Source organism: Manis pentadactyla, chromosome 5, assembly GCF_030020395.1.
Source record: "Manis pentadactyla isolate mManPen7 chromosome 5, mManPen7.hap1, whole genome shotgun sequence".
Classification (NCBI taxonomy): domain Eukaryota; kingdom Metazoa; phylum Chordata; class Mammalia; order Pholidota; family Manidae; genus Manis; species Manis pentadactyla.
The window spans coordinates 152,594,526-152,618,462 of NC_080023.1; the positions used below are offsets into that span (position 1 = coordinate 152,594,526).

Here is a 23,937-nt window from a genome sequence, read left to right on the forward strand (position 1 = left end):
ATAAAATTCTGTATAGGGGAGTCAATGCTCAATGCACAATCATTAATCCACCCCAAGCCTAATTTTTGTCAGTCTCCAATCTTCTGAGGCATAACAAACAAGTTTTTACATGTAGAACAAATTCTTACATAATGAATAAGTTACATAGTGAACAGTACAAGGGCAGTCATCACAGAAACTTTCGGTTTTGCTCATGCATTATGAACTCTAAACAGTCAGTTCAAATATGAATACTCATTTGGTTTTTATACTTGATTTATATGTGGATACCACATTTCTCTCTTTATTATTATTATTATTATTATTATTATTTTTTTTTTTTTTAGATAATTATTTTTTATTGAAGGGTAGTTGACACACAGTATTACATTACATTAGTTTCAGGTGTACAACACAGTGATTCAACATTTATATACATGATAATTCTAAGTACCAGCTATCACCATACCAAGTTGTTACAATATTTTGACTATATTCCTTATGCTATACATTACATCCCAGTTGCTTATTTATTTTACAATTGGAAGTGTGTACTTTTTCTTGGTTGTTGTTGTTAGGGCATCTCTCATTTTTATTGATCAAATGGTTGTTAACAACAATAAAATTCTGTATAGGGGAGTCAATGCTCAATGCACAATCATTAATCCACCCCAAGCCTAATTTTCGTCAGTCTCCAATCTTCTGAAGCATAACGAACAAGTTCTTACATGGAGAACAAATTCTTACATAGTGAATAAGTTACATGGTGAACAGTACAAGGGCAGTCATCACAGAAACTTTTGGTTTTGCTCATGCATTATGAACTATAAACAGTCAGTTCAAATATGAATACACATTTGATTTTTATACTTGATTTATATGTGGATACCACATTTCTCTCTTTATTATTTTTAATAAGATGCTGAAGTGGTAGGTAGATACAACATAAAGGTAGAAAACATAGTTTAGTGTTGTAAGAGAGCACATGTAGATGATCAGGTGTGTGCCTGTAGACTATGTGTTAATCCAAGCTAGACCAGGGCAATAAAACATCCACGTATGCAGAAGATTTCTCTCAGAACGGGGGGGTGAGGTTCTAAGCCTCACCTCTGTTGATCCCCAATTTCTCACCTGATGGCCCCCCTGCGACTGTGCCTGTCTTAGGTTGTTCCTCCCTTGAGGAATCTTACCCGTCTCTGGCTAACCAGTCATCTTCCGGGGCCATACAGGGAAATGTGAAGTTGGTAAGTGAGAGAGAAGCCTTATTGTTTGAAAAAGTTAGCTTTTTACTTCTTTGCATATTTATGCCCTGTGGCTTCTATGCCCAGCATTTGTCTTGAGGTATCTTTACCACTTGGAAGAATTATGATATTTGGTAATTTTCAATATGAGGCACGAATTCTACTAAAGGGTTGTAATTAGGAAGGAAGAAGAAAAGCTATAGAAGTAGCAGGCGGAAGAAAACATGGGAAGATTGATTATTTCTTTGATATATCTTCTTGTAGAGTAACTTCAGCATGTATAGGTTTTAAGCTACTACTTAAATTGCACACACACATTAACATAATAGGAGTATAGTTACATAACCAAAGCATACCTGTAATTACCAGCCATCTGCAGTGAAACCAAGAAAACCAGTTAGGCCCCTTAGGCATTTGTGAAAACTTATCTATGATATGGTGGATATTGTCCAACTGAACTTGAACAGTCTGAGAGAAATCAGACAAATTAAAACAACCCATTCCTGGGGACTGTTCACATGCCATATGTTCTTTTAACAGTAAATAGTTTGTAGTTGTAAGACTTCGGAGCGCTACAATTTGCACTTCTCCAAATTCTTGGTTGAGTTCCAACAGTATAGATCCAGTCCAATTTTGTTGTTTTACTGTATGCACAGGCCAGCTTAGATATCTCCTTCCTCATTCCCATGGCAAGTCCAGGAACTGGTGGGATGAGTGCATCTACAGCTGTAGCAGTGCGTGGATCTTTGTTGGGGTTTTTTGATGATCATCTTCTGGCATGAGTCTTCCAGAGAGTGCAGATGTTGGAAGTTCTTTTTCATATCGTATCTTAGTTCATTTTCGGGGTAGCCCAATTAGGCTTTGATCCTCTGTATAAACACAAACAGACCCTTTGCCTACACTTTTATGTGCCCTTTATACCCTTGTGTAGAACTCGTTGGAGGTTACCACACAGGAACTGCCCCCCTTTTTTTTTTTTTTTTTTTTTTTGCTATCACTAATCTACACTTACATGACGAATATTATGTTTACTAGGCTCTCCCCTATACCAGGTCTCCCCTATAAACCCCTTTACAGTCACTGTCCATCAGCATAGCAAAATGTTGTAGAATCACTACTTGCCTTCTCTGTGTTGTACAGCCCTCCCTATTCTCCTTCCCCCCCATGCATGTTAATCTTAATACCCCCCTACTTCTCCCCCCCTTATCCCTCCCTACCCACCCATCCTCCCCAGTCCCTTTCCCTTTGGTACCTGTTAGTCCATTCTTGAGTTCTGTGATTCTGCTGCTGTTTTGTTCCTTCAGTTTTTCCTTTGTTCTTATATTCCACAGATGAGTGAAATCATTTGGTATTTCTCTTTCTCCGCTTGGCTTGTTTCACTGAGCATAATACCCTCCAGCTCCATCCATGTTGCTGCAAATGATTGGATTTGCCCTTTTCTTATGGCTGAGTAGTATTCCATTGTGTATATGTACCACATCTTCTTTATCCATTCATCTATTGATGGACATTTAGGTTGCTTCCAATTCTTGGCTATTGTAAATAGTGCTGCAATAAACATAGGGGTGCATCTGTCTTTCACAAACTTGATTGCTGCGTTCTTAGGGTAAATTCCTAGGAGTGGAATTCCTGGGTCAAATGGTAAGTCTGTTTTGAGCATTTTGATGTACCTCCATACTGCTTTCCACAATGGTTGAACTAACTTACATTCCCACCAGCAGTGTAGGAGGGTTCCCCTTTCTCCACAGCCTCGCCAACATTTGTTGTTGTTTGTCTTTTGGATGGCAGCCATCCTTACTGGTGTGAGGTGATACCTCATTGTAGTTTTAATTTGCATTTCTCTGATAATTAGCGATGTGGAGCATCTTTTCATGTGTCTGTTGGCCATCTGTATTTCTTTTTTGGAGAACTGTCTGTTCAGTTCCTCTGCCCATTTTTTAATTGGGTTATTTGTTTTTTGTTTGTTGAGGCGTGAGAACTCCTTATATATTCTGGACGTCAAGCCTTTATCGGATGTGTCATTTTCAAATATATTCTCCCACACTGTAGGGATCCTTCTTGTTCTGTTGATGGTGTCTTTTGCTGTACAGAAGCTTTTCAGCTTAATATAGTCCCACTTACTCATTTTTGCTGTTGTTTTCCTTGCCCGGGGAGATATGTTCAAGAAGAGGTCACTCATGTTTATGTCTAAGAGGTTTTTGCCTATGTTTTCTTCCAAGAGTTTAATGGGTTCATGGCTTACATTCAGGTCTTTGATCCATTTTGAGTTTACTTTTGTATATGGGGTTAGACAATGGTCCAGTTTCATTCTCCTACATGTAGCTGTCCAGTTTTGCCAGCACCACCTGTTGAAGAGACTGTCATTTTGCCATTGTATGTCCGTGGCTCCTTTATCAAATATTAATTGACCATATATGTCTGGGTTAATGTCTGGATTCTCTAGTCTGTTCCATTGGTCTGTGGCTCTGCTCTTGTGCCAGTACCAAATTGTCTTGATTACTATGGCTTTATAGTAGAGCTTGAAGTTGGGGAGTGAGATCCCCCCTACTTTATTCTTCTTTCTCAGGATTGCTTTGGCTATTCGGGGTCTTTGGTGTTTCCATATGAATTTTTGAATTATTTGTTCCAATTCATTGAAGAATGTTGCTGGTAGTTTCATAGGGATTGCATCAAATCTGTATATTGCTTTGGGCAGGATGGCCATTTTGACGATATTAATTCTTCCTAGCCACGAGCATGGGATGAGTCTCCATCTGTTAGTGTCCCCTTTAATTTCTCTTAAGAGTGACTTGTAGTTTTCAGAGTATAAGTCTTTCACTTCTTTGGTTAGGTTTATTCCTAGGTATTTTATTTTTTTTGATGCAATTGTGAATGGAGTTGTTTTCCTGATTTCTCTTTCTGTTGGTTCATTGTTAGTATATAGGAAAGCCACAGATTTCTGTGTGTTGATTTTGTATCCTGCAACTTTGCTGTATTCCGATATCAGTTCTAGTAGTTTTGGGGTGGAGTCTTTAGGGTTTTTTATGTACATTATCATGTCATCTGCAAATAGTGACAGTTTAACTTCTTCTTTACCAATCTGGATTCCTTGTATTTCTTTATTTTGTCTGATTGCCGTGGCTAGGACCTCCAGTACTATGTTAAATAACAGTGGAGAGAGTGGGCATCCCTGTCTAGTTCCCGATCTCAGAGGAAATGCTTTCAGCTTCTCGCTGTTCAATATAATGTTGGCTGTGGGTTTATCATAGATGGCCTTTATTATGTTGAGGTACTTGCCCTCTATTCCCATTTTGCTGAGAGTTTTTAACATGAATGGATGTTGAACTTTGTCAAATGCTTTTTCAGCATCTATGGAGATGATCATGTGGTTTTTGTCTTTCTTTTTGTTGATGTGGTGGATGATGTTGATGGACTTTCGAATGTTGTACCATCCTTGCATCCCTGGAATGAATCCCACTTGGTCATGGTGTATGATCCTTTTGATGTATTTTTGAATTCGGTTTGCTAATATTTTGTTGAGTATTTTTGCATCTACGTTCATCAGGGATATTGGTCTGTAGTTTTCTTTTTTGGTGGGGTCTTTGCCTGGTTTTGGTATTAGGGTGATGTTAGCTTCATAGAATGAGTTTGGGAGTATCCCCTCCTCCTCTATTTTTTGGAAAACTTTAAGGAGAATGGGTATTATGTCTTCGCTGTATGTCTGATAAAATTCCGAGGTAAATCCATCTGGCCCGGGGGTTTTGTTCTTTGGTAGTTTTTTGATTACCACTTCAATTTCGTTGCTGGTAATTGGTCTGTTTAGATTTTCTATTTCTTCCTGGGTCAATCTTGGAAGGTTATATTTTTCTAGGAAGTTGTCCATTTCTCCTAGGTTTCCCAGCTTGTTAGCATATAGGTTTTCATAGTATTCTCCAATAATTCTTTGCATTTCCGTGGGGTCCGTCGTGATTTTTCCTTTCTCGTTTCTGATACTGTTGATTTGTGTTGACTCTCTTTTCTTCTTAATAAGTCTGGCTAGAGGCTTATCTATTTTGTTTATTTTCTCGAAGAACCAGCTCTTGGTTTCATTGATTTTTGCTATTGTTTTATTCTTCTCAATTTTATTTATTTCTTCTCTGATCTTTATTATGTCCCTCCTTCTGCTGACCTTAGGCCTCATCTGTTCTTCTTTTTCCAATTTCGATAATTGTGACATTAGACCATTCATTTGGGATTGCTCTTCCTTTTTTAAATATGCTTGGATTGCTATATACTTTCCTCTTAAGACTGCTTTTGCTGTGTCCCACAGAAGTTGGGGCTTAGTGTTGTTGTTGTCATTTGTTTCCATATATTGCTGGATCTCCATTTTGATTTGGTCATTGATCCATTGATTATTTAGGAGCGTGTTGTTAAGCCTCCATGTGTGTGTGAGCCTCTTTGCTTTCTTTGTACAGTTTATTTCTAGTTTTATGCCTTTGTGGTCTGAAAAGTTGGTTGGTAGGATTTCAATCTTTTGGAATTTTCTGAGGCTCTTTTTGTGGCCTAGTATGTGGTCTATTCTGGAGAATGTTCCATGTGCACTTGAGAAGAATGTATATCCCGCTGCTTTTGGATGTAGAGTTCTATAGATGTCTATTAGGTCCATCTGCTCTACTGTGTTGTTCAGTGCTTCCGTGTCCTTACTTATTTTCTGCCCAGTGGATCTATCCTTTGGGGTGAGTGGTGTGTTGAAGTCTCCTAGAATGAATGCATTGCAGTCTATATCCCCCTTTAGTTCTGTTAGTATTTGTTTCACATATGCTGGTGCTCCTGTGTTGGGTGCATATATATTTAGAATGGTTATATCCTCTTGTTTGACTGAGCCCTTTATCATTATGTAGTGTCCTTCTTTATCTCTTGTTACTTTCTTTGTTTTGAAGTCTATTTTGTCTGATATTAGTACTGCAACCCCTGCTTTCTTCTCACTGTTGTTTGCTTGAAATATGTTTTTCCATCCCTTGACTTTTAGTCTGTACATGTCTTTGGGTTTGAGGTGAGTTTCTTGTAAGCAGCATATAGATGGGTCTTGCTTTTTTATCCATTCTGTTACTCTGTGTCTTTTGATTGGTGCATTCAACCCATTAACATTTAGGGTGACTATTGAAAGATATGTACTTATTGCCATTGCAGGCTTTAAATTCGTGGTTACCAAAGGTTCAAGGTTAGCCTCTTTAGTATCTTACTGCCTAACTTAGCTCGCTTATTGAGCTGTTATATACACTATCTGGAGATTCTTTTCTTCTCTCCCTTCTTGTTCCTCCTCCTCCATTCTTCATATGTTGGGTGTTTTGTGCTGTGCTCCTTCTAGGAGTGCTCCCATCTAGAGCAGTCCCTGTAAGATGTTCTGTAGAGGTGGTTTGTGGGAAGCAAATTCCCTCAGCTTTTGCTTGTCTGGGAATTGTTTAATCCCACCGTCATATTTGAATGATAGTCATGCTGGATACAGTATCCTTGGTTCAAGGCCCTTCTGTTTCATTGTATTAAATATATCATGCCATTCTCTTCTGGCCTGTAGGGTTTCTGTTTAGAAATCTGACGTTAGCCTGATGGGTTTCCCTTTATAGGTGACCTTTTTCTCTCTAGCTGCCTTTAACACTCTTTCCTTGTCCTTGATCTTTGCCATTTTAATTATTATGTGTCTTGGTGTTGCCCTTCTTGGATCCTTTCTGTTGGGGGTTCTGTGTATTTCCGTGGTCTGTTCGATTACTTCCTCCCCCAGTGTGGGGAAGTTTTCAGCAATTATTTCTTCTAAGATACTTTCCATCTCTTTTCCTCTCTCTTCTTCTTCTGGGACCCCTATAATACGGATATTGTTCCTTTTGGATTGGTCACACAGTTCTCTTAATATTGTTTCATTCCTGGAGATCCTTTTGTCTCTCTCTATGTCAGCTTCTATGCGTTCCTGTTCTCTGATTTCAATTCCATCAATGGCCTCTTGCATTCTATCCATTCTGCTTATAAACCCTTCCAGAGTTTGTTTCATTTCTGCGATCTCCTTTCTGGCATCTGTGATCTCTTTCCGGACTTCATCCCATTTTTCTTGCGTATTTCTCTGCATCTCTGTCAACATGTTTATGATTCTTATTTTGAATTCTTTGTCAGGAAGACTGGTTAGGTCTGTCTCCTTCTCTGGTGTTGTCTCTGTGATCTTTGTCTGCCTGTAGCTTTGCCTTTTCATGGTGATAGGAATAGTCTGCAGAACTGGGACGAGTGACGGCTGGAAGGACTTCCTTTCTTGTTCGTTTGTGGCCCTCCTCTCCTGGGAGAACAGCGGCCTCTAGTGGCTTGTGCTGTGCAGCTGCGCGCAGACAGGGCTTCTGCTTCCTGCCCGGCTGCTATGGAGTTAATCTCCGCTGTTGCTGTGGGCGTGGCCTGGCTTCGGGCAGCTACTCCAAAATGGTGGAGTCGCGTTGGAACAGGAGCTGCTGGGAGGCTATTTATCTCTGTAAGGGGCCTCCCTGCTCCCTGCAGCCCAGCGGTTAGGGTGCCCAGAGATCCCGGATTCCCTACCTCTGGATTAAGTGACCCGCCCTGCCCCTTTAAGACTTCCAAAAAGCACCCGCCAAAACAAAACAACGACCACAAAAAAAAACAAGAAAAAAAATTTTTTTAATTAAAAAAAAAAATTTTTTTTAATTAAAAAAAAAAAAGTTGGTCGTTCGTTTTTCTTTATTCTGCGGTGCCAGCCTCAGGCCTCTGCTCACTGGTCTTTCTGCCCTGTTTCCCTAGTATTGGGGTCCCTGTCCCTTTAAGACTTCCAAAAAGCGCTCGCCAAAACAAAGCAGCAAAAAAGCAAAAAAAAAAAAAAAAATGGTCGCACGCTTTTCTTATGTCCTCTGTCGCCCAGCCTCCAGTGCCTGCTCACTGTTCTTGCTGCCCTGTTTTCCCAGTATCGAGGGCCCTGCACTGTGGCCCGGATGGTTGGGGCTGGGTGTTCGGCAGTCCTGGGCTCCGTCTCCCTCCCGCTCTGCCTATTCTTCTCCCGCCGGGAGCTGGGGGGAGGGGCGCTCAGCTCCCGCGGGGCCGGGGCTTGTATCTTACCCCCTTCGCGAGGCGCTGGGTTCTCTCAGGTGTGGATGTGGTCTGGATATTGTCCTGTGTCCTCTGGTCTTTATTCTAGGAAGGGTTGTCTTTGTTATATTTTCATAGATATATGTTGTTTTGGGAGGAGATTTCCGCTGCTCTACTCACGCCGCCATCTTCCGCCCCCCCTTATTGTTATTATTATTTTTAATAAAATGCTGAAGTGGTAGGTAGATGCAAGATAAAGGTAGAAAACATAATTTAGTGCTGTAAGAGGGCAAATGTAGATGATCAGGTGTGTGCCTATAGACTAAGTATTAATCCAAGCTAGACAAGGGCAACAAAACATCCACGGATGCAGAAGATTTCTCTCAAAACGGGGGTGAGGTTCTAAGCCTCACCTCTGTTGATCCCCAATTTCTCACCTGATGGCCCCCCTGTGACTGTGCCTGTCTTAGGTTGTTCCTCCCTTGAGGAATCTTACTGGTCTCTGGCTAACCAGTCATCTTCCGGGGCCGTACAGGGAAATGTAAAGTTGGTAAGTGAGAGAGAATCAATATTCTTTGAAAAGGTTAGCTTTTTACTTCTTTGCAGATTTATGTCCTGTGGCTTCTATGCCCAGCTTTTGTCTTGAGGTATCTTTACCACTTGGAAGAATTATGATATTTGGTAATTTTCAATATGAGGCACGAATTCTACTAAAGGGTTGTAATTAGGAAGGAAGAAGAAAAGCTATAGAAGTAGCAGATGGAAGAAAACATGGGAAGATTGATTATTTGTTTGACATATCTTCTTGTAGAGTAACATAAGCATGTATAGGTTTTAAACTGCTAATTAAATTGCGTACACACATTAACATAATAGGCATACAGCTACATAACAAAAGAAGACCTACACTTACCAGCCATTTCCAGTGAAACCAAGAAAACCAGTTAGGTACCCTAGGCATTTGTGAAAACTTATCAATGATATGATGGATATTGTCTAACTGAATTTGAATAGTTTGAGAAAAATCAGACAAATTAAAACAACACATTCCTGGGAACTGTTCACATCCCACATGTTCTTTTAACAGTAGACAGTCTATAGTCGCATGATTTTGGAGCACTGCAACTTGCACTTCTCCTAATTCTTGGTTGAGTTCCGACAGTGTAGATCCAGTCAAATTTGTTGTTTTACTGTATGCACAGGCCAGCTTAGGTTCTCCTTTTTCATTCCAATGGCAAGTCCAGGAACTGGTGGGATGAATGCAGCTACAACTGCAACAGCGCCAGGATCTTTGTTGAAGTTTTTTGATGATCATCTTCTGGAATGACTCTTCCAGAGGATGTTGATGTTGGAAGCTCTTCTTCATATCGTACCTTAATTCTTTTTCTGGATAGCCAACTTAGGCTTTGATCCTCTGTATAAACACAAACAAACCCTTTGCCCACACTTTGATATGATCTTTATACCATTGTGAAGAACCTATTGGAGATCACCACACAGGAACTGCTTTTTTTCTTTTTTTTTTAAGAGAAAGGAATATTATCAGAAAAAATGTTCTTCCATAGCTGATCATCTGACACCCTTTAAAAGATCAAAACTAAGGATATGTAAAGCATGCATTAATCGTTGATTTGCAGTTAGTTTTATCCTATCAGGTAGTAATCCCCCTTTTCTTTCTCTTTTTTTTGTTATCATTAATATACAATTACATGAAGAATATTATGTTTACTAGGCTCTCCCCTATACCAAGTCCCCCCAACAAACCCCATTACAGTCACTGTCCATCAGCATAGCAAAATGTTGTAGAATCACTTGTCTTCTCTGTGTTGCACAGCCCTCCCCTTTCTCCCACCCCCCACATTATGCATGCTAATCATAATACCCCCTTTCTTCTCCCCCCTTATCCCTCTCTTCCCACCCATCCTCCCCAGTCCCTTTCCCTTTGGTACCTGTTAGTCCATTCTTGGGTTCTGTGATTCTGCTGCTGTTTTGTTCCTTCAGTTTTTCCTTTGTTCTTATACTCCACAGATGAGTGAAATCATTTGGTATCTCTCTTTCTCTGCTTGGCTTATTTCACTGAGCATAATACCCTCTAGCTCCATCCATGTTGTTGCAAATGGTAAGATTTGTTTTCTTCTTATGGCTGAATAATATTCCATTGTGTATATGTACTACCTCTTCCTTATCCATTCATCTACTGATGGGCATTTAGGTTGCTTCCATATCTTGGCTATTGTAAACAGTGTAGCGATAAACATAGGGGTGCATCTGTCTTTTTCAAACTGGAGTGTTGCATTCTTAGGGTAAATTCCTAGAAGTGGAATTCCTGGGTCAAATGGTATTTCTATTTTGAACATTCTGAGGAACCTCCATACTGCTTTCCACAATGGTTGAACTAGTTTACATTCCCACCAGCAGTGTAGGAGGGTTCCCCTTTCTCCACAACCTCGCCAACATTTGTTGTTGTTTGTCTTTTCGATGATGGCGATCCTTACTGGTGTGAGGTGATAGCTCATTGTGGTTTTAATTTGCATTTCTCTGATGATTAGCGATGTGGAACATCTTTTCATGTGCCTGTTGGCCATCTGAATTTCTTCTTTAGAGAACTGTCTATTCAGCTCCTCTGCCCCTTTTTAATTGGATTATTTGCTTTTTGTTTGTTGAGGTGTGTGAGTTCTTTATATATTTTGGATGTCAGTCCTTTATCGGATCTGTCATTTATGAATATGTTCTCCCATACTGTAGGATACATTTTGTTCTATTGATGGTGTCCTTTGCTGTACAGAAGCTTTTTAGCTTGATATAGTCCCACTTGTTCATTTTTGCCTTTGTTTCCCTTGCCTGGGGAGATATATTCACGAAGAAGTCACTCATGTTTATGTCCATGAGATTTTCGCCTATGATTTTTTCTAAGAGTTTTATGGTTTCATGACTTACATTCAGGTCTTTGATCCATTTGGAGTTTATTTTTGTGTATGGGGTTAGACAATGATCCAGTTTCATTCTCTTACATGTAGCTGTCCAGTTTTGCCAGCACCATCTGTTGAAGAGACTGTCATTTCCCCATTGTATGTCCATGGCTCCTTTATCAAATATTAATTGGCCTTATATGTTTGGGTTAATGTCTGGAGTCTCTATTCTGTTCCACTGGTCTGTGGCTCTGTTCTTGTGCCTGTACCAAATTGTCTTGATTACTATGGCTTTGTAGTAGAGCTTGAAGTTGGGGAGTGAGATCCCCCCCCACTTTATTCTTCCTTCTCAGGATTGCTTTGGCTATTCGGGGTCTTTGACGGTTCCATATGAATTTTTGAACTATTTGTTCCAGTTCATTGAAGAATGCTGTTGGTAATTTGATAGGGATTGCATCGAATCTGTATATTGCTTTGGGCAGGTTGACCATTTTGACGATATTAATTCTTCCTAGCCAAGAGCATGGGATGAGTTTCCATTTGTTAGTGACCTCTTTAATTTCTCTTAAGAGTGTCTTATAGTTTTCAGGGTATAGGTCTTTCACTTCCTTGGTTAGGTTTATTCCTAAGTATTTTATTCTTTTTGATGCTACTGTGAATGGAATTGTTTTCCTGATTTCTCTTTCTATTAGTTCATTGTTAGTGTATAAGAAAGCTACAGATTTCTGTGTGTTAATTTTGTATCCTGCTACTTTGCTAATTCTGATATTAGTTCTAGTAGTTTTGCGGTGGAGTCTTTAGGGTTTTTTATGTACAATATCATGTCATCTGCAAACAGGGACGTTTGACTTCTTCTTTACCAATCTGGATTCCTTGTATTTCTTTGTTTTGTCTGATTGCCATGGCTAGGACCTCCAGTACCACGTTGAATAACAGTGGGGAGAGTGGGCATCCCTGTCTTGTTCCCGATCTCAGAGGAAAAGCTTTCAGCATCTCACTGTTGAGTATGATGTTAGCTATGGGTTTATCATATATGGCCTTTATTATGTTGAGGCACTTTCCCTCTATGCCCATTTTGTTGAGAGTTTTTATCATGAATGGATGTTGAATTTTGTCGAATGCTTTTTCAGCATCTATGGAGATGATCATGTGGTTTTTGTCCTTCTTTCTGTTTATGTGGTGGATGATGTTGATGGATTTTCAAACATCGTACCATCCTTGCATCCCTGGGAAGAATCCCACTTGGTCATGGTGTATGATCCTCTTGATGTATTTTTGAATTCGGTTTGCTAATATTTTGTTGAGGATTTTTGCATCTACGTTCATCAGGGATATTGGTCTGTAGTTTTCTTTTTTGATGGGTCTTTGCCTGGTTTTGGTATTAGGGTGATGTTGGCTTCATAGAATGAGTTTGGGAGTATTCCCTCCTCTTCTATTTTTTGGAAAACTTTAAGGAGAATGGGTGTTATGTCTTCTCTGTATGTTTGATAAAATTCCGAGGTAAATCCTTCTGGCCTGGGGGTTTTGTTCTTGGGTAGTTGTTTGATTACCGATTCAATTTCGTTGCTGGTAATTGGTCTGTTTAGATTTTCTGTTTCTTTCTGGTTCAGTCTTGGAAGGTTGTATTTTTCTAAGAAGTTGTCCATTTCTCCTAGGTTTTCCAGCTTGTTAGCATATAGGTTTTCATAGTATTCTCTAATAATTCTTTGTATTTCTGTGGGGTCCGTCGTGATTTTTCCTTTCTTGTTTCTGATTCTGTTGATGTGTGTTGACTCTCTTTTTCTCTTAATAAGTCTGGCTAGAGGCTTATCTATTTTGTTTATTTCCTCGAAGAACCAGCTCTTCGTTTCATTGATTTTTTTCTATTGTTTTATTCTTCTCAATTTTATTTATTTCCTCTCTGATCTTTTTTATGTCCCTCCGTCTGCTGACCTTAGGCCTCATTTGTTCTTCTTTTTCCAATTTCGATAATTGTGACATTAGACTATTCATTTGGGATTGTTCCTCGTTCTTTAAATATGCCTGGCTTGCTATATACTTTTCTCTAAAGACTGCTTTTGCTGCTTCCCACAGAATCTGGGACTTTGTGTTATTGTTGTCATTTGTTTCCATATATTGCTGGAACTCCATTTTAATTTGGTCATTGATCCATTGATTATTTAGGAGCACGTTGTTAAGCCTGCATGTGTTTGTGAGCCTTTTTGCTTTCTTTGTACAATTTATTTCTAGTTTTATACCTTTGTGGTCTGAAAAGTTGGTTGGTAGGATTTCAATCTTTTGGAATTTACTGAGGCTCTTTTTGTGGCCTAGTATGTGGTCTATTCTGAAGAATGTTCCATGTGCACTTGAGAAGAATCTGTATTCTGTTGCTTTTGGATGTAGAGTTATATAGATGTCTATTAGGTCCATCTGTTCTAGTGTGTTGTTCAGTGCCTCTGTGCCTTACTTATTTTCTATCTTGTGGATCTGTCCTTTGGGGTGAGTGGTGTGTTAAAATCCCCCCAAAATGAATGCATTGCATTCTATTTGCTCCTTTAATTCTGTTAGTATTTGTTTCACATATGCTGGTGCTCCTGTATTGGGTGCATATATGTTTAAAATGGTTATATCCTCTTGTTGGACTGAGCCCTTTATCATTATGTAATGTCCTTCTTTATCTCTTGTTACTTTCTTTATTTTGTGGTCTATTTTGTCTGATACTAGTATTGCAACACCTGCTTTTTTCTCTCTGTTGTTTGCATGAAATATCTTTCTCCAACCCTTGACTTTTAATCTGTGCATGTCTTTGGGTTTGAGGTGAGTCTCTTGTAAGCAGCATATAGGTGGGTCTTGCTTTTTTATCCATTCTATTACTCTGTGTCTTTTGATTGGTGCATTCAGTCCATTTACATTTAGGGTGATAATTGAAAAGTATGTACTTATTGCCAATGCAGGCTTTAGATTTGTGGTTGCCAAAGGTTCAAGGTTAGCTTGTTTACTACCTTACCTTCTGACCTCACTTGCTTATTGAGCTGGTATAAACACAGTCTGATGATTATTTCTTTCCCTTCTTTTTCTTCCTCCTCGATTCTTCGTATGTTGGGTGTTTTGTTCTGTGCTCTTTTTAGAAGTGCTCCCATCTAGAGCAGTCCCTCTAAGATACCCTGTAGAGGTGGTTTATGGGAGGCAAATTCCCTCAACTTTTGCTTGTCTGGGAATTGTTTAATCCCTCCTTCATATTTAAATGATAATCGTGCTGGATACAGTATCCTTGGTTCAAGGCCCTTCTGTTTCATTGCATGAAATATATCATGCCATTCTCTTCTGGCCTGTAAGGTTTCTGTTGAGAAGTGTGATGATAGCCTGATGGGTTTTTCTTTGTAGGTGACCTTTTTATTCTCTCTGACTGCCTTTAATACTCTATCCCTGTCCTTGACCTTTGCCATTTTAATTATTTTGTGTCTTGGTGTTGACCTCTTTGGATCCTATCTCTCGGGAGTTCTGTGTGCCTCCGTAGTCTGAGCAACTATTTCCTCCCCCAGTTTGGTGAAGTTCTCAGCAATATTTCTTCAAAGACACTTTCTATCCCTTTTTCTCTCCCTTCTTCCTGTGGTACCCCTATAATGCGGATATTGTTCCTTTTGGATTGGTCACACAGTTCTTTTAATATTGTTTCATTCCTGGATATCATTTTATCTCTCTCTGCATCAGCTTCTATGTGTTCCTGTTCTCTGGTTTCTATTCCATCAATGGCCTCTTGCATCTTGTCCATTCTGCTTATAAATCCTTCCAGAGTTTGTTTCACTTCTGTAATCTCTCTCCAGGCATCTGTGATCTCCCTCCAGTCTTTATCCCTTAGCTCTTGCATATTTCTCTGCAGCTCTGTCAGCATGTTTATGATTTTTATTTTGAATTCTTTTTCAGGGAGACTGGTTAGGTCTGCCTCTGCAGATCCTTTTTCAGGTGTAACTATCTTGGTCTGGACCATATTGTTTTGCCTTTTTGTGGTGATTGCAGTGGCTGTAGGCAGGTTGCGGGTGTGTCAGCTGGGAGAAGAAAGTCCTTTCCTGTTTGCTGAATGCCTTGCCCTTCTCCACTGCCTGTGATGGCTACCTGCACTCCTGGAGCAGCCACCAGGTTAATCTCCTAAGCTACTGTAGCCGGGGTGTCCATCAGAGCAGTGCGGAACCCTGCGGGGAGTGGTAGGCATGCGAGGTGCGCTCCTCCGTGCTAGAGGCCACCCTGCCGGGCAGCTGTGTAGCAGCAATGGCCTTTGGGTCTGGCCCGGGCAGCTGTGCATTGGTCTGGGATTCTGGTCGGTTCCTGGGATCGTGCCTGCTCCCTCTGACTGCGCTGCCAGTGCACGCGGGGCTCTTCCGCGCAGGCTTCTACTGGGCTCTGGCTTCACTGCTGCTGGTGCACGTGAGCTGCACCCGGGCTGTTCGGTCGCACCGCTGCGGGCTAGCCCTGTGGCGCATGGATCTGCTCTCAGTTCCTTCTAGCGCTTCTGCCCCCAGCGCGTGTTCCCACTCTCCTGCTACTGGGCCAGTGTGTCGGAGTCTGCGCCAGTTGGAGGAACAACTGGCAGGCTGCCTAGTCCTGTGAGGGGTTTCAGAGCTACACTGCCTCCTTTTAGGGCTCCTAAGTTTCCCCGGTATTTCCAGCTGCCGGGACAACTTCATCCAGCTATGGGGTCCCTGTCTCTTTAAAACTTGCTGAAAGCACTCGCTTTTCTTTTGTCTCAGGGGCGCTGGTTGTGGGGACCTGCCCACAGGTTTTGCTTTTCCGTTTCTCTAATATCCAGCACCCCGTGCACCTTGTGTCTGCGTTCCGGGTGTGGATTTCTAGAGCTAATTGTTTAGCAGTCCTGGGCTTTCACTCCCTCCCCGTTCTGACTCCTTCCTTCCTGCCAGGTTTTGGGGTGGGGGAGCATTCGGGTCCCGCCTGGCCACGGCTTGTATCTTACCCCCTTCGTGTGATGCTGAGTTCTCGCAGATGTAGATGTATCCTGGTTGTTGTACTGCATCCACTGGTGTCTCTTTTAGGAATAGTTGTATTTATTGTATTTTCATAAATATATATGTTTTGGGGAGGAGATTTCCTCTGAACTACTCACACTGCCATCTTCCCGTGATTCCATGTTCTTTGTTCTTTAAGAACATTTAAGATCTAGTCTTTTATCAACTTTGAAGTATATAATACAGTATGATTGACTATAATCACAAAGCTGTGCATTTCATCTCCAGAATTTATCTTCTATCTGCAAGTTTTTACTCTTTTTACCAACATAATCCCAATTAACTCCACCTGGCAGTGCTGGTTGTAAGATAAATTTTAGCCGAAATAAGCAGGCAAAGAGAGGCAATAAAGGGCCAGGTAGTTTATTTGAATGCCACTCCCAGGTGATGTTCCGTGGTCTTGGTACTACAGGCCAGGGAAGTCACACCCAGTCAGGGAGGTGGGGGCTTATAAGGGATTAGGAGGGGGAGGAGTGGGCAAGCTATCCTAGGGGGTGTGGAGAGGTATGATTGACTAAAGGTGACATAATAGACAACTAGAAACTTTTTTTCCTTCCAAGAGGGAGGAGGCTGACATCCGGGTCTTAGTTGGCCCATCAGAAGGATGGAATTCAGGAAGAGCTGTCCCCTTTCCATATAAGGCATGGACCTTGGGGTCTGGTCTGTTCTCCCCCTATGGCATCTCTGTTCTGTTTGCATGTCCTTGTTTTTCCTTCCTTCAGCCTAACACTGGTAACCACAGTTCTTATCTCTGTTTCTCTGAGTTAAGCTTTTTTAGATTTCACATGTGAGTAATATCACACAGTATTTGTTTTTCTTCACTATCTCATTTAGCATAATGCTCTTAAGGTCCATCCATGTTGTCACAAATGTCAGGATTTCCTTCTTTGTCATGGCTGAATTACCCCTATTGTATATACCTAACAGCTCCTTTATCCCTTCATCCCTGACAGACACTTAGGTTGTTTCCATATCCTGGCTATTGTGAATAACGCTGTAATAAACATGGGAGAGCAGATTTATTTTTGATGACCCACTTCATTTCCTTTGGATATATACTCAGAGAGGGATTGCTGCATTATATGGTAGTTCTATTTTTAAGTTTTTGTGGAACTTCCATACTGTTTCCATAGTGGCTGCACCAACTTACATTCCTAGAGGGTTTCTTTTTCTCCACATCCACACCAACATTTGTTATTTCTTGTCTGCTTGGTGACAGCCATTCTAATAGGTGTGAGATAATATCTCATTGTGGTTTTGATTTGCATTTCTGTGATGGTTAGTGATATTGAGCATCTTTTCATGTACCTGTTGGCCATTGGGATATATTTTTTTGGAAAAAATGTCCGTTCAAGTCTACCCTCTATTTTTAAATCAGATTGTTTTTGTTTGTTGTATTGAGTTGTATGAGTCTTTTATAAATACATTTTGCATATTAACCCCTTATTCAAAATATGGTCTGCAAATATTTTCTCCCATTCTGTAGGTTGCCTTTCGCATTTTGTTGATAATTTCTTTTGCTGTGCAGAAGATTTTTAGTGTGATGTAGTCCTGCTTGTTTATTTTTGCTTTTATTGCTTGTTCTTTCAGTGTCATATCTACAAAATCATTGCCTAAAACAATGTCATTTATATGATAATGCAAAAGTTGCAAACTGATCCGTAGAGAATTTGTAGAAGTCCAGCTGGAGTGAGTGTTGTGTGCTGGTCTCAGCTTATCAATAACCAGTGTTGTGGTTGGACTGACCCTTGTGGCTGTTACTATGGTTGCAAGATACCCTACAGTAGCAACCATGAGGAAACTGAAAAAATAAAGGTCTATTACTTACAGGACCTGGAAATTACATAGAATACTTGGAGCCACACACTGGGGTTGTGGGTGCAGAGAGAAAGTACAGAGACCTTTGGTTCTGCTTTATTGGGGTTGAGGGTGGGGCCTAGGTTTTTTGGACTCACTCACTATTGATGCATAATTTAAAGCAGGAAAAGAGAACAAAAGTGGCCCAAATGGTCAGTTATTGAAATCAACCAACATCTCTAAAACAAAGGAGCCTTAATGTGGGGAGGTGGCCTGGTTGTTTATCTAGTGTGTGACTGGCAACATGTTTATTAGAGATAGCCATGTTGAAGTAGATGCTGCTTTGAAATGCCTCTTTGGATGCCTCAGTAATCAAAGCTTAAGTCAGGCACTTGCATTACAAAAACAAACAGGAAAACACTGTCAGGCTTACACTACAGGGAAATTCCATCTCACAGTCAGAGACAGGAAAGATGTGTTTGGATGCAGCGGAGAGAGGAATTCCACCAGAGCACCTCCCCTCACCCCCTTGGTGACAAGGTGCTAAGCTGTCGGGTTGTGGTGATGAGCTCTCCTGCTGAGGAGCTGGAAAGCAGTAAGTGAGTACCCTGCTACCCCAGTTGTACTGTTGTGGCTGGGGGAACCTGTTTCTCTCCAGAACTCCTATGAGACAGGACTCCTATGACTGGGGGTGGGAAGAGAAAGGGAAACAAGCAAATAATATCAAAAGGCACTAAAAGAAAGCAGTTCCTGCTGACTGGTTTAGGACTTCAGCAGCAGGTCCACCCACAAGCCTCTGGGAGTATCCCACTTGAGGATCTCCCCTTCAGGTCCACCAGCACCCACAATGCCCCTCTTTAGCAATCCTACCACAACTCTGCGCCCAGATCCTTCAGTGGGCTCCCCATTGCAGCAGCAAGAGCAGTTGTGGAGATTAGACTGCTCTGAGAAAGGACCAGGGTCTGTGGGCAAGGAGAAACCACAAACTGGAGCTGTAGTGCCATCTTCTGGAAACCACAGGGAGGTTTCCAGCAACCAGCCTTGTGAGTTTCAGGAGAGAAAAAAACAAAAGCTCAAGAAATCTGCCACAAGAGGGAGCAAGAAGTCTGGAGCTCGTCTACCCATACAAAACTAGGAAGCCCCAAATAAAGCAACACCAATGAACAGTACCCCATCTGAAGACAACCAGTAAATACTTAAGGAGGTTTCTTCTACTTCAAATGAGAAAGCAGCAATGCAAAAACACAGGAACATGAAGAATTGAAGAAATACGCCACCATAAGATACCAATAATTCTCCAACAACTGAGCTTAAAGCCAGAAAATACTGCAATCTAGCTAATAAAGAATTCAAAATAGTTGTTTGAATAACCTCTATAACTAAGGAAAACTCAGTAAGATAGTTCAGTGATATTAAGAAAGAGATACATGTACAAAACTCTTTTTCAAGGAGATTCTAAAAAAGACTCAAACAGAAATTCTGGAGCCAAAGAATTCAGTGAATGACAGACCAATATCCCCGCTTAACATAGATACAAAAATCCTCAACAAAATATTAGCAAACCGAATTAAAAATACATCAAATGATCATCCATCATGACCTAGTGGGATTTATTCCAGGGATGCAAAGATGTTACAATATTTGAAAATCCATCAACATCACCCACTACATCAATAAAAAGAAGGGCAAAAATCACATGATCATCTTCATAGATGCTGAAAAAGCAATTGACAAAATTCAACATCCATTTATGATAAAAACTCTCAACAAAATGGGTATAGAGGGCAAGTACCTCAACATAATAAAGGCCATATACAACAGACCTACAGTGAAAAGCTGAAAGATCAGGAGCAAGACAAGGATGTCCACTCTCACCAATTTTATTCGACATAGTATTGGAGGTCCTAACCATGGCTATCAGGCAACACAAAGAAATAAAAGGCATCCAAATTGGTAAGGAAGAAGTTAAACTGTCACTATTTGCAAATGACATGATATTATACGTAGAAAACCCTAAAGACTCCACCAAAAAACTATTAGAACTAATAACTGAATTCAGCAAAGTTGCAGGATACAAAATTAATACACAGAAATATGTTGCATTCCTATATACTAACAATGAACTAACAGAAAGAGAAATCAGGAAAACAACTCCATTTATGATTGCTTCAAAAAGAATAAAATACCTGGGAATAAAGCTAACCAAGGAGGTGAAAGACCTTTACACTGAAAACTATAAGACACTCATGAAAGAAATTAAAGAAGACATCAGTAAATGGAAATCTATCCTGTGCTCATGGATAGGAAGAATTAACATTGTCAAAATGGCCATCCTGCCCAAAGCAATTTACAGATTCAGTGCAATCCCTACCAAAATACCAACAGCATCCTTCAGTGCCCTAGAACAAATAGGTCTAAAATTCATATGGAACTACAAAAGACCCAAAGCAATCCTGAGATAAAAGACAAAGCTGGGGTCCTCACACTTCCTGATTTCAAAGTATACTACAAAGCTATAGTAATTACAGTGGTATGGTACAGGCATAAAAATAGACATACAGACTATTGGAACATAATAGCCTAAAATCAAACCTCTGCATATATGGTCAACTATTATTCAACAAGGGAGCCAAGCACATCCAATGGGGAAAGAAGAGTCTCTTCAAAAAATGGTGTTGGGAAAACTGAATAAACACATTCAGAAAAATGAAATTAGATCCCCATCTTACAATACTAATAAAAATTAATTTGAAATGGATCAAAGACTTAAATGTAAGGACTGATACCATGAAACTCCTGGAAGAAAGCCTGGAGAAGAAGTTCCTCTACAGTGGTCTTGGCAATTATTTTTTGGATATGACACTTAAAGCACAAACAATAAAACAAAAATAAACAAGAGGGACTGCATCAAACTTAAAATCATCTACACAGCAAAAGAAACAGTCAAAAAAATGAAAAGGCAACCCACAGAATGGGAGACAATATTTCTAAACCATATTTCAGATGAAGGGTTAATATCTAAAATATATGAAGAACTCATAAACTCAGTGACAACAACAGCAAAAACCAAACAACCCAATTTAAAATGGGAAGGGGGCTTGAATAGGCATTTCTGAAAAAAAAGTACACCCACGTTGGCCAACAAGTACATGAAGAGATGCTCAGCATCATAACCATCAGGGGCATGCAAATCAAAACCAACAGGAGATATTACCTCACACCTTTTAGAAAGCTGTCATCAAGGTGAGATAACAAGTGTGGTGGGAGAAAAGAGAACCCTTAAACACTGTTGGTGAGAATGTAAATTAGTTCAGCCATTTTGGAAAACAATTTGGAGGTTCCTCAAAAAATTAAAAATAGAGCTACATATGATGCAACAATTCCACTTATGGGTATATGCCAAAGGAAATGAAAACAAGAGATTGAAGAGATATATGCACTCCCTTGCTTACTGAAGCATTATTCAGAATAGCCAAGATACGGAAACAGTCTAAGTGCCTGTCAATAGATGAATGGGTGAAGAAGATTTAATATTAAATATACAATGGAATATTATTCAACCATGATAAAGTAAGAAATCCTTCCATTTGAGACGACATGGGTGGGCATGCCTTGAATAGGCATTTTTGAAAAAAAATACACCCACATTGGCCAACAAGTACATGAAGAGACGCTCAGCATCATAACTATCAGGGACATTGAGGACATTATGTTAAGTGAGATAAGATAGACAAAGACAAGTATTGTATATTACTTATATGTGAAATCTAAAATAATGAAATTCATAAAAGCATAGAGTAAAATGGTGGTTACAAGCAGAGTGTTGCTTAAGGGTACAAACTTGCAAATAGTAGATAAGTAAGTTCTACAGATCTAATGTGCAGTGTAGTGATTATAGTCAACAATATTTTATTATAGACATCAAACTTAATAAGAGACTAGATCTTAATTATTCCTGCTACTAAAAAAGAAATGGCAATTATGTGATATGATAGACATGATAGCTAATGAGACAGTGGCATATTGTGTGATGTGATAGACGTGATAGCTAATGCTACAATGGCATATTGCATACTAACTACAATCATATTGCAATATATAAATGCATTAAATCAACATGTTGTACACCTTAAACTTACACATAGTTACATGATAAATATATTTCAATTGAAAAAAAGAAAATTTCCAGAGGTAGCAAAATGTGTATATCATTCGTGTGACTAACTTCCTTTTGGGTATTAATTGAATCCACTGCAATGACTGAAAGACATAAAACAAGGTAATTATTAACCAAAGATAAGTTTTTTATTATACTGTAAATGCATCCTATTTGTAAATAGATAATACTTTTCTTATTGGTTTATGTATATTATTCTCTACTGGAATGAGATGATCATTGGCATCAACTTTCCTTTGGGTCTTACTGTGAAAAATGTAAGAACAGAGATCTTTTTCCCATCAATAGGTAGATGTGAAAGTTGTTAATAGGCAGCAGATACACAGATAATAGCTAAATAGATAGGTAGATAGATCACACAGTTCTTTCCAGTCCTTACACGTTATATACCCAAAATTCCATTCAGGCATGTAGTCACACAAAGCATAGATACCCTACACACACAGCTAGCATTTATGGACCAAATAAAGATCTGGAGGGCCATTCTTTGAGACCACCATAGTTAGAAGTGGGAACTTTTGTATGGAAAGGACATTGGAAAAATAAGTAGAATTTGTGATGCTGCTTTTCATTTCATATGATGTGCCCTCAAGGTGAGCTCCACTTTCATCTCTGTCTGGTTCAATCAGTGTTTGGGCTGAATGAGGTGTTTCTAACCACATCTGGGTTAGTTTTTAGTTGAAGCCTTAAACAAAATTTGACCTCATGATACAGACAGGATTGAAAGTCAGAGATTACAATAAAAGGTGGGTGTGGGAAAGGGAGGCCTGTCTGGAACTTTTCATGTTCCTGCATAGGTTCCCTCATATATGACAGTACTGGTTCAGGCATTACTAAAATTAAAAATCCACATCTCAACCATAAATTCAGCTCCAAACTCTGGTCTTCATTTTTCTGTGAGGGAGGGCATGGAAAAATACACAGAACACAATAGTTCACTTGAGACCAAATATTAGACCATATATTTTAATACATCAGAGGAACATAGATAAAGAATTTAAGCCCAATAAGAAGAATGCCTATATCTTCTTTACACTCCTCTTCACACTTTTCCATTTGTAGGGTAACTCTTGGCTATTATCTTGGTGGTAGTATTATGTCCATCTCCATGTCATCCAAACCCCAATGGAATTGTTCCTGGTAAATAACATCAGCAGGATTGGCTCCTTGGGTATTATTCCCAGTGGTTCTCTCTAGCATCCCATACCCAAAGAAAACATTACTTAGTTGTGCCATTAGTGCTCTCAGAAGGATGTACCAATGCCTGGGAAGACAGATTTGTCTTAGGAGTGATGGTCCCAGTTACTGTGCTTCCTCTAGTCATAGATTTATAAATAGTTATCTCATCGTGGAACCCAGAAATGGGGGATTGGGGAATGAAATTCCAAGTACTAAGTTCAACAGTTTCATCTTCTCTAGCAGGTGGGGGAGTTGATGTTTGAGCGTATTCTTTATGTATTTTGGTGGGAATGCAGCATGTTTGCTTGTTTGTACAGAGAAATTTTTACCTTTCAGTATGTAAACATTGTCTTCTGCAGTGCCCACTGTAATTCTTCTGACATCTTTGAATTTTCCATCCAGCTGCAGAGAATAAACAAGTAAGTCAAGTTTTTAACTCTAGCAACAGCATGATCAACTTTAATTCAAAACTTTGATAACTACTACTGCCAACTAGAGTAATGTTGTGCATATTAATTGGGACATGAGTCATCAAGAAAATTGCAGGGAGAGACAGTATGAAAGAGGGAGAGAAGGAAAGAGAAAAAGTAGGAGGAAGAAAAATAGACAGAAATGATACACATACTTGG

General features: G+C 39.8%; 1 protein-coding gene across 1 annotated transcript; it reads right to left on the reverse strand.

The window, feature by feature from the left end:
• Positions 1 to 23,348: 23,348 nt before the first annotated feature.
• Positions 23,349 to 23,717, reverse strand: DEFB125 (defensin beta 125; the record flags this gene model as incomplete). The annotated part of the gene is given in 1 exon segment (XM_036924546.2): positions 23,349 to 23,717. A coding segment is annotated over 1 exon segment (369 nt), but the record flags the coding sequence as incomplete, so codon positions are not given.
• Positions 23,718 to 23,937: the final 220 nt, after the last annotated feature.